This window comes from Nicotiana tomentosiformis, chromosome 5, assembly GCF_000390325.3.
Source record: "Nicotiana tomentosiformis chromosome 5, ASM39032v3, whole genome shotgun sequence".
NCBI classification, from domain to species: Eukaryota; Viridiplantae; Streptophyta; class Magnoliopsida; order Solanales; family Solanaceae; genus Nicotiana; species Nicotiana tomentosiformis.
Genome location: NC_090816.1, coordinates 119,108,031 through 119,123,443, shown reverse-complemented (window position 1 = coordinate 119,123,443; position 15,413 = coordinate 119,108,031). Strand labels below are relative to the sequence as shown.

At 35.0% G+C, this 15,413-nt stretch overlaps 1 protein-coding gene across 2 annotated transcripts; it reads right to left on the bottom strand.

Moving 5' to 3' along the window:
• Positions 1 to 9,011: 9,011 nt before the first annotated feature.
• On the bottom strand, positions 9,012 to 11,952 carry LOC104088721 (uncharacterized). 2 transcript variants are annotated; one of them, XM_070175531.1, is made up of 4 exons: positions 11,565 to 11,952; positions 10,256 to 10,781; positions 9,879 to 10,160; positions 9,012 to 9,793 (listed from the first exon to the last, which is right to left on the bottom strand). In XM_070175531.1, the coding sequence occupies exons 3-4, from the start codon at positions 9,921 to 9,923 to the stop codon at positions 9,512 to 9,514; spliced, it is 327 nt and encodes a 108-aa protein (XP_070031632.1). In that variant the 5' UTR covers positions 9,924 to 10,160; positions 10,256 to 10,781; positions 11,565 to 11,952; the 3' UTR covers positions 9,012 to 9,511. The 2 variants fall into 2 exon arrangements, with proteins under 2 accessions (XP_070031632.1, XP_070031631.1); XM_070175530.1 differs by having other exon boundaries at positions 10,256 to 11,952.
• Positions 11,953 to 15,413: the final 3,461 nt, after the last annotated feature.

Below are 15,413 nucleotides of genomic sequence, written 5' to 3'. Positions count from 1 at the left end.
AGACTTCTGATTGGAAGAATCTCATCCATACCACGGTACTCCAGGATAGATAGTTTTGCCCGTACATGGAATCATGGATGAGATAAAGGTTCCTAGCTAGCTAAAACATCTTAGAATTCCATGAAAGGCATATGCCAAGGAACTATAGTTTACGTTCGTCTATCCAATTGGTTGGATTCCACTACGAAAGTCAGAAATGATAAGAAAGTAAACCTTTTCAATTGATTTTGACATGAAAGCTGTTCATGCTCCGGTGCTTTCAGTATTAATCCACTTTTTATACGTATCTAAATATTTGAGTGAATAAATGTTGAGTTACTGTGCATATTGAAAATAGTGTCACAGTAAAACAAATTGTTTGCATAAGATATAAGCTAACAAATTCAACTTTTGTCTAAAGAAAAGCTAGAAATTATTTCCTATGGACTAAGAATTATCTACCTTATGAGATTGCCTTTTGTACATTATCAGATCATTTAAAATGATAATTACAAGTTCAATCATATTAAGTAGAAATATGAAATAAGTAACTAAAAAAATAAAATAAATAACATCACACTACAACATATTAAATTACAGTAATAGAACACCATTACAAAAAAGATCAAAATTAGGGAAGTTTAATTTGTAATGCATCATCGGTGATGTTTCAGTTGGGTAAGAATTACAAAGTAGAAATGCTTGATAATGATGCCAACTTGCAAATTACAAAAGAAGCCACGAGATTTTCATGCACTTGTCCACTAAGATATACTATATATATAAATGGATGGTGGAAAATATTCCACCAATTTCTATCTTTAATAATGTTCTCATTATGCTGCTGAGATTTTTTATGAATTTTAGAACGAACTTATATTGCTATCATGATTTTAATATCACTTTAATTTACTTTCTTTCTCCGTCTTTCTTTTTGCTAATCCAATCAAGGATTAAAGCCACAATGAAACAAGTTGCTCGAATATAATCACATAAATAACATATCGTTCTTAACATGTGATAGAAAAATAGGGCTAGAAATTAAACCAACCACCAAGGATTATCGTGAGAGTGGATAAGATTACTCCATTCTTAATCAGAGTTCTTGGTTTTGAGCTCTTGAATAAAAAAATTCTGTTGGGGATACTTTCTCCTTTAATGAGTCTTAGTCGATACGAATATGAATTAATCGAGGCTCCAATATAGGGCAATTGAAAATTTCTTAAACTATGAAAGGTCGTAGGTACCTTATCTCAGGCGGCCGCTTCATCAATTTTTTCGTCAATAAGTATATATAGATCATAAGAAAAATAAAAAAAAATTGGTACAAATATAAAAAATGACACTGTTTGTCGTTATAATGATTTATTTATTTGTTCACTACTTTAAATGTTAATACCGTTTATAAAAAGTCCTACCTACCTCATTGAAACCATGGTGAGACAATGTAGGGTAATTTGTGAAATTGTCTTTTCTTTCTCTTTTTAATTTTGAAAGATGTGGGAGACAAGTTGTCACCTTCAACAATGACCAATTTTAGTGGTCTCATGACTCTCCTTTCATCACTAAATCAAAAATTATGGATAACTTTATGTATACTCTGACTTATGAGATTATATTGGTGGCTGCTTATCCACCAGAAAGAAGGCTTTGGATGAGGAATTCATGAGTGGAATATCAAGTTTTCTATCACTGTCTTACTAATCTTAGTCAAAGATATGCTAATGATACTTGTTGCATCTTGTATCTATATTGGTAATGATATTTGTGATAAAATTTGGATGATAGACAATGGAGGGGCCAATTTTATCTGCTTGTCCCATAACCTTTTATGGTCCCACGATTTTTTTAGAAAAAAAAAGAAGATTAAATCCTTTTACAGAATGGACTTTTTTATTTTCTCCTTAGTATATTCTCCAAAGTCAAATGCTTTCTAGTGAGACAAGAATTATGGTTAAAGGCGAACCCAGGATTTGAAGGTCGTGGGTACATTTTTACATTCAACCACAAACTATTTTTGTATACAAGGTGTCATTACTATTATATTACTATTTTCTAAAGACATATACATGTACACATACATTTTTTGTTGAACTTTTCGGATATCGGTGATCCCTCTTTTTATAATATAGGTTTGCCTCTAGTTAGGGTGGATTTTTTCAGAGAAAACAAGAGTTCGCAAGAAAAAAGATGGCTAATTGGTTCTTTCTAGTTTGAACTACTTGTTAAGTGTAACTCTCACGTATTGAGTTGTACCAAAAGAGCTACGTGTATGGTCAATTAAACTGAGTCAAAAATATAAAAATCGAGTTCAAATTCTAATAAAGACATAAAAGTTATTTGTAGGTGATATATGTTTATCTACATAAATTTTAACTGTCAGAATTACTCGATATTTATTTTGACATGATATAATAGATATCTAATGAATTAATAGAATGTGTATAAGTTAGCTCGAACACACCATTGAAAGATAAAACTAAGTCTCATATAAATGCCGTTATCAAATCTAGCTTATAAAGATTTCCATGTTCATCTTCAAGAGAAAGACTAATGAAAGCAACACTTGTGATACTGAATGTAGCATCTCAAATTTAGATAAAAAATGAAGCAAAGTAAACTAGCTGTCACTATTATGTGTATTTGTTGGATTGTGGAAGGAAAATGATTGGGAAATTTTCTTCTTCTTCTTCTTCTTTTTTTTTTTTTTTTTTATATAAAAAAACTAGAGAATTTGCGGCCGCTATTCTTTGGGTGTGTTCCGGTAAATCCCGCTCTAGTATAATAGCTCACAAACTATATTGGAGAAGTAAATTGCACTAGGCAAGCAACGTGCAATGAGCTCGACCGAGAAAGCATCGCATTTGGAAGACCTGCTTAACCAACTCGGCCACCCTAGCGGTTATTTCTTCTTTGATTATTGATATTTCCCCGTTCTCTCTTTCCCATTATATAAACAAAGGAAGACATATAAGAAAACAAAATTCTTGAATTAATAAACAATAATTATGGTGAATATGGTCATTAATCTTTATTTCTCATATATTATTGCCCGTTTAGGCTACTGTACCCTGTGGAAAAACGCAAGTGCCTTTCAACTTTACCTCCATTTAGTGGTCTACTGAAATTTTTAGAATCACGTACGCTAATAAGCACTTACCTAATTTTTCCCATTTTGGTGCAATTTTGGATTGTCAATACAACTAATTAAAGTGTTCGACCTTTTGAATGTGGTACATGTCTACCCACGAAGGAAAATGTTTGTGGATTCTTACATCTTTGGCTATTTTAGTCAGATCCATTCGATTAAAGACAGATATAGAACGAGTTTTTTGAATCAACTGAATTTATTGTTTTCAGTTCGAATTACGTAAAAGTATATAAAAACAATTTCAAATAAAATCATACTGATTCTAAACATACTGATTCTAAATTCTAGACTCGCTTCTGTCTAATTTGAACATCTAAATATCGGAAATTTCTTAAATTTTTTAGACGAACATTTCTTAATTATCATTTTGAGACGAAAAATTGTATTGGTTTGAAAATGTCGACGTACTACATAGGGTTTAGTAGCCAAATTCTCACGATCCTTTGGGATTTTGCTTCCAAATTCTGGTGTAAATTATTTTTGCAAAACATTTTCGAATGAGATCAAAACTTAAACAATAACATAAAAAGATCCTAGCAATTCACCCAATAATGGTGTACAAACCAATTTAAAAAGGCCATGAAAAAGGTTAAGGGTAAAGTACAGAAATAGCCAATTTAAACTCAAACGTACCAGCCTCAAGCCCAAAATTAGACACTTACCAAAAGTAGCCGAAAATTAGAGATACACACAAGGAAGGATTCTTCCAACAGAGAATCACGCTAAAGATCTTTCTTCCTTCCCTGTTTTTCAAGCGTATCAATTTCACAGAGATCTACATTCTGTAAATCACGACATTCTCTCCCAAAAAATTCTCAAAAGGAGCTCCAAATTTCACTCAAAAATCGATCAATTTAACTGTAGAAGCAACAATTTTCTTTCGTGATTTCTCTATAGATACAACTTTGATGAAGGAACTGCTAATTACAATCAAAATCAATCAAGGAATTAGTGAGTTTTGGCCTAATTTCAGCTACTTCAATGGCAAATTTATCAATTTTTATTCAGTATGGTGGCCGATGGAATGTTGACAATAGTTTTGTAGATTACAATGCCGATGATGTAATAGTTACTCCAAATATAAGTTTTGAAGATTTTGTAGACGTGATTTCGAAATAACTTATGATAGATACTTCATTGAATGTTATTGAAATCAAATACACTATCCAAAACGGTTCTCCACCAATAGTGATACACAATAATATGGGTGTATGAGTATATCTTGAGTTGAAAAAAGCTCGAAATTTATCATGTATCCCATTTGTATAACATCTAGTGAAAAGGATATGGATATGATGTGCTACCATTCACATTTTGTTGTGATTTTCTTAGAGCGTTCACAAAGCTCAATTATACATGAGAGATATAATGACGATACAATTAATATGATTGAGTTTAGGGATGAAGAAGACTGGCAGAATACCGAATCTGATGAAAATATAATAATAACTGACCCTCAATATATAGATGTAGAAGAAGGTCAAATTTATAAAGACAAGGCTACGATAGTCAAAGTCATGAAGCACTTGGCAGTAAAGGAAAAATTCCACTTTAAGGTGCATAGATCAAGTGAAAGCAGGTATCAAAATATTTATTGTATATTTATGTATCTCAATGTATATCGTAGTTGACGTTAGAAGCATAATTATGCAGAAAATAAGTTGATGCTTGTAAGTTTGTGGCTGTACACTTTTAAGTTGTGGTTGTCACCGTGTAGTACTGTATAGTCGTTGTATTTTTTTATCTAGTATTGTTGATGGCAGTGTGTATCACTATATATCATTGTATTTCATGTTGTTCTGTTTATTGATGGAAAAGTTTATATCCGTATCGTAGGTACTGCCTAGTGTGCATCAACAACAACTGCGATTGGTGTTTTAAGTCTTCGAGCTTGAAAAAAGCCAAACTTTTCAAGGTCAGAAATATCAGCAAACTACAATCATGCCCGCTGAAAGACAGATCTTACGCACAACGTCAAGCTACTGCGAAACTCATCGGCAATCTTCTGATAGACAAGTATAAAGACCCAAAAATAATATACACTCCTAATGACATAATTGGAGACATGAACAAGCAGTATGGTTTTCAAATGACATATATGCAAGCATGGAGATCAAAGGAATATGCAGTTCAACTACTGAGAAGGAACCCGAGCGAATCATATGAAAAACTGCCAAGCTATTTTTATATGCTGGTTCTTACAAATCATATGTTGGTGGTAAGTTTGAAAAAAACAGAGGAAAACTTGTTCATGTATGCTTTCGTTGCACTATATCTGTCTATAAAAGGATGGCAGTATTACAAACCGGTTGTTGTTGTAGATAAAACCTTTCTTAAATCGACATATAAAGGAACATTATTGATAGCATCCACACAAGATACTCAAATATGTTTATATGATTCAATTTATTAGGTAGTATCCTATCACTCGCATATGCCATAGTAGATTCAGAGAATAATGCTTCCTGGAGGTGGTTTTTCACGAGGTTCAAGGATGCATTTAGGGAAAGGGAGGGAATGTGCATAGTCTCGGACAGGCATGAAGGCATTGAAAATACAACGGTAACATTGTATCCACAAGTACCTCACTGTGTCTGCATATGCAATCTATGGAATAATGTAAAAAAAAATACAAGAAGAACCGTTTGCAGCTAAAAGACATATTCTTTGCTATGGCCAAAGCATACACAATTGAGAAGTTTAATTACCACATGGTAGAGGTAGAGAGAATTGATAAGAGGGTCAAAGATTACTTAATCAACGTTGGGTATGAAAGATGGTCAAGAGCACATTCCACTGTCAGTAGAACATTGACAATGATTTCAAACATTGCGGAGTCGATCAATGCAGTGCTCAAGGCTGCTAGGGAACTCACAGTACTGCCTTTGCTGGAGTACATAAGGCAATTGGTCGGACGATGAAACGTTACAAACCAAAAGAATACAATAGAGTCATATACTGATTTTGGAAAAAAACATGATACAATGCTGATGGACAATCTCGAATTGTCACATCGGATGAAGGTATGACTAGAATCTGTAGATACTTGTGCATATAATATGTAATCATGTCGAATTTACGGATTTATTATATCTTGAACCCTTTATGTGATTATGTTAAACTAGTGTCCACCTGCACGGCACAGGGAGACCAAATTGATTAAACATAATATTTTTTAATATTTATTGCTTGCACAAAAGCAATATTATAGTGTTCAAGTAATAAAGGGTCTTATCTTTGTTACCCGAGGCTTGAGGTTTTCTGTTTCTTTTCAAAGCTGGTTGGTCTACCTTTATTCTTTGTTTCTTCTGGGGCATGCAAGAAATTAGTCATTATGTAAGCAAATTGTTCAACTTTTAGGCAACTACCAGCATGTATATAAGGATTTCAATTTAATGTAGCATTTATGCCTACCCCACTGCTGAAATATTGGTTACATGATATTAAGCTATTTTGAATCTTGTAGACTCTCCAGTATATGTGTTTTGAGGGCATCTGCTTTGTCACCAATAATGATAGTTGATAAATTTTGTAGGTGACCCCTTCGACGAGTTACTTATATTCAGTACTTGACAAGGGTAAGCAGAGAATGATGTTCCTAAAAGATCGAACTTGCAGCTGTGGAAGGTTTCAGGTGGATGAGCTGCCATGTGCACATACTTGGGTAGTATTAAAATAAAAATACATTGATCACATTGAGTATTGCTTAGTGTACTACACCAAGAAGTACCTATTGAAGACCTATGAAATTTCAATTTATCTGGTTCCTGATGAAAGCACATGGAAAATTCATGCAAAAGTTCTAGATGAAAAAATTTTGCCACTAGATGTGACTAAATCAATAGGAAGGCCAGGGAAAGGGGTGCAAGCCAATATCTAAAAGGTAACGAAAAATGTCGATTTCATGTGGACAGTGTGGAGAACAAGGTCACAACAGGAAAACTTGTAGAAATAATCCAAAGAGAGGATGAAATATGTCAAACTCAGAATTACTTGTTATTTTACTTTACTGAATATCATAGAGATTTAGAAGAATCCAATATATCAAGAACTGTATCAATGCAAAATGTCATTTAAATTTTAGATATAAATAAATATTTGATCTATCATTTAAAATCGTGATGCAAGTGTATTTTTAAATTATACATATGTTTGATTAAAAAAGAAGTTGTATCATCTATGTATCATATTTGTAGCTCTTATGTATCATCTATGTATCTCTGTGTATATGTAAATTATACATATGTTTGATTAAAAAAGAAGTTGTATCAGCTATGTATCATATTTGTATCATCTATGTATCTCTTGTGTATCAGCTATGTATCTCTGTGTATCGGCTCTTACTCATGTTTGTATTTGTGTAATAACAAAGCTAACTAATGGAAAACAATAGTAGCAGCTAGAAAACTGTGCAAATAGTTTTAGAAGTTTGCAAATAAGAGTGTGGCTTCATCAATACATATTTCGAAACCAAACAAACTGCAGAACTCATTGTGAAGAAATTAACTGTGCAGCAATCCAAAACGGCTGTATCATCTATGTATCACGTATGTGTCGTATGTGTATCATATATGTATCATATGTGTATCATGCGTGTATCTGGAAGAGATAGTGCATCACAAACTACCATATATTTTTCATATCTTGAATTCACAACACAAAATCAAGGGAGAAAAAACCAAAATAAACTAAACTGCAACACTCCAATATTGTACTAAAACTCATTAAAACTTTATAACATAGCAGACATCACATTTGTCGTATAAATCTTAAAAGTATTTATAAAATTCAAATACAACCAAATCGGATCCGTCTTACAACAATGACAACGTAGCAAAACACAATACAAAAAAATATTATTGAGTTCATCACTTTGCGCGTTCAGTTCCTTCTTCTTTCTAGAATAATCCCACGAGAGAGCATTGCATTTTTTAGGAGGCGTCTTGACCTCAATGAAATACTCGGCAAATGATGCCGCAAATACACCGCAATCTTTACAAAAATAAAAATAACAACAATTATCAAACTACAGAATCTAAAAACAAAACAGACTGTGTTGAAAAAAATTCATGTGCTTCGACTTGTTGAGGCAGTCCTTCAACCAGTTTTACATCAAAAACGGTAATCAAGTCCTTTGATTTGTTGACACCAGTGCGCCAATTGATATCTTTTTTGTTTACATAGAAATGCATGTGCACGAAAAAATAAGGCAGCAACACAGAATACTTGTGCATTGTGTTATGAACTTTGGCTTGATGAGCAGCTCCACCGCGCATAAAGTCATACACATAAATGCACCTATCCTTGAAGGACATCACAACCATTATCCAATACCATTATTCCGCAATATTAATTGGTATTAAGACGTGCTATACAATGTGCCATGGAACATTGGCATCCAAGACATACCCCTGAATATACTCTGCAATGACATGTTTCAGATTGCACACTTCACTATCTCCATCTGTATCAATAAACACCTGCCACAACTCATTAATTTTCTCGTCGAAGTACTAATCTGTGGTAATTAATGTTACAGGTAGGTCTTTGTCATACTTCCCCTTCTTCCTCAAATAATAGAATAAAACATCAATGTGCTAAAATAAAATATAACAAATAATTAATCAGTGAAGGCTCGTAAGCTTTAAGAAGCTACGCTTTTCAAACCAAATTCACAGAAAACAAAGGAAAATTAATGCTCACTACTTCTCTTTTGCCACGCAAGATAGCAATTAATAATCTGTTCTAACTTAAGAGGCCTGATCACGTGTACACTAGCTAAAGTTTAAAAAAACTTTAAAAGTAACTTCTTACATACCGAGTCATACAAAGGCTGACCATTATATGCCAAGGTGTAAAACCATTTTTTGTCTTAACATGATATACACCAAGATCATAAGCAGGATTAAGTTCACTAACATTGTTCGGGTAAATTTCATTCCTGGTAACATATATACACAAAAGAGATATAGTGATTTGATATAAAATAATGCTACAAATGACAATATATTAAAATATAAAACTGAACAAAACTCAGAAGTTGAAAACATACTTCTTTCTGGACTTCCCTTATTAGACCCACGTAGCAAATACATTCAACAAAGAGCTATTGACGCCAATTCTGATTTTGCTTTGAAAAGGATGCTTAACAACATAAATTTGCTTTTTTTTCATTCGCTGCAATAACACCAGTACTGGATCCTGAATCAAATACAATAATGAATGGAGACTGTACGGCCTTTGCAGGATATCTCTTTCTTCTTTTCATTTGTGGCGAAACTTTAGGAAGTAATTCAAGCTGGTACAAAACAATCTGAGCTTCAGGAACCTCTTTCTCAGATTGTTCCTTCATCTTCCCTGCCGCCTCATCAACACTTGTAGTCACACAAACAATTTCAGTCTGAGATTCAGGAACCTTTCTTTCTCAGATTCTGCCTCTATCTCCCCTGCCGCCTCATCTGCAGTCTCACCAATAGCGCGAGCATGCGCTACATCTGTTGTGAAAGTTACTTTAGCAATGAACATGTTAACTTTCACACCGGAAGGTTCTTCTATTATATTGACATCTAACCGATCTGTTGTATCGAGCACAATGTTGTTACGATGATGCGCACTGGTATCTCCTTGAGAAAATGGAACATCTTTGCCTTCACTTCCATCGACCTAATTTTTTTAAAAAAAGAATGGAATTATCAAAAACAATAAAGAAAAGAAAAAGGAAAAGAGTAGAATGCACAACTAAACACACCTTACAACCATCCATGTCAACATCTTCATTGCCACCAAACTCCATATTGCTCACAAAATTATTATTGTATTGACGACCATTGGTGTCTTCCTCTGGATGTGCACCATATTTATCTTCGCTTGCACCAAACTATTTTTAAAAAAAGAATAAAATAAGCTAACTAAAAAAATAAAAGAAAATACACAATGGAAAAGAGACACATAGCTTGGAATTTATCAATTCAAAGACTTCCTTGAATTTATCAGAAATATATTCCATGAAGGACTTTAACTGCTTATGGAGCTACAAAAGGAAACAAATAAGAAAAATAATAAACTTTGAATATACATTTTTAACAAAACATTCAAAGAAAAAATATATAAAAACCTAATACAAACCTGTTTAACATCAACTTTCAACTTCTGCAACTCACGGTCATAATCAATAGGTTGGACACCCGGCGCCTTTTTTGGTGGGACATGCTCCTTAATCTATTTCGGGGGTAGCGTGACAAAATCATCGCTATTATCAATAGGAAGTTTTCCCTTGTTGCGTGATGTGAAATATTTCAGATACTCATTCTTAACTTCAACATGCAAAGTAAATCTCCTTAGCTCTTCAGTTGTATGAGAAATATTTTTAAATTGTAAATGTAACAAAAAGTGCTTCAGTCCTAGATATATCAAAGATGTATAAAAGCTGTATATTTGATTTATCACAATGAATTATAATGTATCATATATGTATAACCCATCAATACATAAAAGTTGGTACCTTATTCCCTGTGTTGTTGAAGAAACTAGTAGAGAAGTCCTCATGTGTTGGCCTGTCTGTCATTTCCCACTTCAATATGCGTGGTATATGATCTCCAACGTGAACAATAAACTTTTTATCAACTACAATGCAACATTCATAGAACCACACCTGTAGTGCAAGAAAAAATTCACCAATCCTATAAAACTCAGACTTTCCCCTCAACCTGTCCCTCACAGACTTCATTAGAGCTCGAAACAAATACTTACCCCAGGAAAAAGACAAATACTCACTACTCTCGACAAGATAGAAATCACGTTTACTTATAAATGTCTTCTGAGCCTGAGTGGACATTAGAAATGTGTTTATGAAATAAGTGATTGCAATATTCTTCTCAAAACAATCAATTAGCGACTTCTTTGACACCGCTTCAAAACGAGAAAAATAAGTATCTACCAATATATTGGATCCACTGAAGTTACCCTCAACACGTTCATTTCTACAACAGTTTAAACCACTTACAACACCAAATTCCCGAAGACCAAAACATAAAACACATTTGTCATTCAATATCACATAAAATTGATCACACTTATCTTGAACCAACTCCCTTAACATTAAAAAATGAATCAATTGTGCCTGGATAGCAACTCAAGATAAATCAAGGAAATAGCCAAAACAGTTTCCCTAAACATCCGAAGCTGGACATAAGTCAACTTTGACTGTAATACGATATCCACATTAGTGTATGATGTCCAATGAGTAATAGACAAAGGCTCACCAACTGGAATATAATGCTTCCAAGGCTACAAATAAATGTCATGAATTAAAAATAAACAAATACAAACTAAATCCAATTTTAAAAGAAGATTCAACAATAGAAAAAAATATAACTGAAATTGTATGTACCGTACAAACTTTGTTAGAAATTTTAACTTTTTCTGCCTTATGTACCTTACTTTTTTTGGGTTGACACCCAAATTCACTCCGTCCTCCACGACACGTTTTCTCTTACCTTCAACATCATCCACTCTAACCTTTTTACTCTTCTTTTTCTCAGATTGTCCAACAACAACCTTTCAAGATTCTAACACTTTAACACTGTTGGAACGATTTTGTTTTCCCATATGTCATTCATCAATCGATTTCTCAACTAAAACCGGGGCTGAATGAGGAGATAAACTCATCGACCTAGTTTCTCTTCTCATGTTGCTCAATTTCTCAATTGAAACAGACTTTGAATAAGGTGATAAACTCATCGAACGAGTTTGTCTTATCATATTTCTTTGTTTAACAATTGAAACTAGGTTCAATGAGAAAATTTTAAAAGAAAATTATACGAACAAACAGTTACAGAATTTTGTGAAGAAATTGATACTAAACTCAACCAAAACTAACAAAATCATCTATAACAGATACCTATAATGAATTCTAACTAAACAATTCAGTTGCAAAAGCCTAAAAAAAAGCAACATCGCTTCTCCAAAAATACATGTAATCCGAAAAATATGCAAAGCAAAAGATTTTTTACTCTAAATTACCTGTAATCAAACGAAAATAACCGCAAATGTATCTTGTTTTGTCGTCAATTTCAGTAATTTTGATTCAATTTAGTAAAAAATCACACACATACACTCATATAAATATATATATATATATATATATATATATATATATATATATATAAATTAGAAAAGAGAGAGAGAGAGAGTGAAAACTTAGAGAAGAGAACGATGTCTGTATTATAAAATTAGCGAATTCAAAAAAATTGACATTAACTCAAACTATTTGGGCCCAAAATGACATTTGGGCCTTTATTAGTAGATATTTTGTTTTGGGCTATTTTTGGTTGGGAAAGTTTATAGAGTGACAATTTAGGTAATTTTTCCAAAGAGTTCATGCTAGTTGGCAAGAACCTGCATTTATTTGGAGCAAATTTCATTTATAGCCGGTCGGTGGAAACTTGTAACGACCCGACCGATCGTTTTGAATATTTGCACTTCGCTCGGTTATTTGAGGGCATGAGTAGCTCCGTATGATATACTTTGACTTGTGTGAATCGTCCGTTTTGGTTTACAGGTATTTTCGAATCGAATTGGAAGAAAGAATTTCATTATTGAAGCTTTAAATTGGGATAGTTGACCAAGTTTGACTTTTTAGAATTTGACCTCGGATTGGAATTCTGATGGTCCCATTAACTTCGTTAGGTGATTTTGGACTTAGAAGCGCGTCCGGAATGTGATTTGGAGGTCCGTAGTGGAGTTAGACTTGAATTGGCGAAAGTTGGAATTTCAGCGATTTCGGTCGGCAGTGAAAAATTTGATATCGGGGTCGGAATGGAATTTCGGAAGTTGGAATAGGTTCGTAGTGTCATTTGTGATGTGTGTGCAAAATATGAGGTCATTCGGACGTGGTTTGGTTGATTTCGGTATCAGTTGTCGAATTTGTAAGTTTAGAAGTTCTTAGGCTTGAATCTGAGGGTAATTTGTTGTTTTGATGTTGTTTTAAGTGATTTAAAGATTCGACTAAGTTTGTATGTTGATATATGACTTGTTGGTATTTTTGGTTGAGGTCCCGAGGGCCTCAGGGTGATTTTGGGTTATTAACGGAACAAGTTTGGATATTGGAGGATTGCTGAAGCTGGAACTCAGCTGTCATAATCGCACCTGCGGATGTCTCATCGCAGGTGCGAGCCCACAGAAACGAGAGGGATGTCGCAGATGCGAGGTTAGAGGAACTGGGCAGAGGGTGCAGGTGCGATGAAGTTCCCACACCTGCGAGGTCGCATAAGCGCACAAGAGGTCACAGGTGCGGACAATGTCGAGGTAGGCTGGGTCCGCAGGTGCATAGGATAAGTCGCATCTGCGAGTCTGCAGATGCGGATAGGTGACGCAGAAGCAGAAGTGAGGAAGTCAGGCAGTGGCCGCAGGTGCGAGGTATTTTCTGCACCTGCGTGGTCGCAGATGCGGAAATGGAGTGCAGGTGCGGAGTCTGGGCGTTTAAGTGACTTGCGCAGGTGTGGTGGCGCAGAAGCGAGAAATTGTCCGCAGGTGCGAAAAGCCTGGGCAGAAACCATAAATAGAACCCTTCGCGAATTTGATTCATTTCCACTATTTTCAAGTCAGTTTTTGGAGCTTTTGGAGTGATTTTTGAATGGTGATTCAAGGGCTATCAGTGAGGTAAGTTGCTTGAGACTTAATACTCGTATGTATGGTGATTTTCCGTTGTTTAATCATGTAATTAGTAAAAATGAGGGGTTAGGGCTTGGAATTTTGGAGAGTTTAATTTAAGGATTTGAGGGACCAAACAATGTCAGATTTTGATAAATTTCATATGTATGGACTCATGAGTGGATGAGCTTCCTAGTTTTGTAAATTTTGTCGGATTTTGAGACGTGGTCCCGGGGCCCGGCTTTGAGCCAATTTCGGATTTGGGCTAATTTGATAGTTTTTCTTGTGGAATTCATTCGATTAGCATATATTTATGGTATTGTACTGATTGTGAATAAATTCGGAGCATTTGGAGGCCGAATCGAGGGGAAAGAGCATCGCAGAGTAGGGACTTGATTGGTTTGAGGTAAGTAACGATTGTAAATCTAGTCTTGAGGGTATAAAACCTCAGATTTCGTATCATTTTACTATTTTGAGGTGAAGCACATGGTAGGTGACGAGCGTGTGGGCGTGCACTGTTGGGGATTGGGATTTGGTCCGTCCCGTAGCAACTGTAAAGTTGTATATTTTGTTAAAACTATATGATACTTATGTGTTTTAGAAAGAGTTTCTATAGATTGGGCTGAATGCCATGTGTGGGCTTGTGCCCGTACTGTTTGGACCCTTATGGGCCTTTTCTTACTATCCTCTCACTGTTTTCGATTGAAAATCAATACTCAGTCATTGTTATACTTGTTTACTGCATAACTCTGTTTTATGACTCTATTTTGATGCATATAAATATTATTTTGGGTCGAATGCCCTATTTTTACTGAAATGCCCGAGTGACTTGAGAGGTTTATGACTGAGTGAGGCCGAGGGCCTGATTTGTGAGGATATTTGTGGGATCGGGCTGCACGCCGCAGCATGTTCGATATAGGCCGAGCGCCTGAGTGATTTATGCCATGACTTGGCTTGATATAGCGATTGGGCTGAAGGAGCCCCTCCGGAGTCTGTACACCCGCCAGTGAGCGCAGGTAGCTACTGAGTGCGAGTGCCGGGTGCTGAGTGACTGGGAGGCATGAGTGATTGTGAGGTATGCCCGAGTGGCATGAGTGATTGTGAGATATGCCCGAGTGGCATATGTGACTGTGAGGTATGCTCGAGAGGCATGGGTGGCTATGAGGTTTGCCTAAGGGGCTGTATATGAGTGATGTTTTGCCCAAGGGGCTATTTTTGATTTCATCATTTTTTTTCTCACCTTTGCATTTAGCCTCTGTTTGAAAACTGTTGAAAAATATCTTTAAACGATTTCACTGGAAACTGGGTTCAAACGAGATGTTTTGATTCAAATCCTGATTTTAAAAGCATGTGGTATTCTATTGAAATTTCATGATATGAACTTTTTTAATGCTCTATTGCTCGTCACTACTGCTCAGTCTTTATTTATTATTGTTACTTACTGAGTTGGCGTACTCACGTTACTCCCTGCAGCTTGGGTGCAGATCCAGGTGTAGCTGGACACAGTAGCGGTTGTTGATTTTTCTGGTTGCAGATTTTCTCGGGGATAGCAAAGTAGCTACTTGGCGATCGTAACCCCTGCTCTTCTCCCTTTTATCTTCCTTTAGTTGTATTTAGCTATTTTCCAGACTAT

Coding starts and splice junctions, on each gene's coding strand:
- LOC104088721 (XM_070175530.1), bottom strand. CDS start 9,923: ATGGAGTTTGGTGGCAATGAAGATGTTGACATGGATGGTTGTAAG. Junction 9,794..9,878: donor TTGACATGGATGGTTGTAAG/GTGTGTTTAGTT, acceptor TAAAAAAATTAG/GTCGATGGAAGTGAAGGCAA.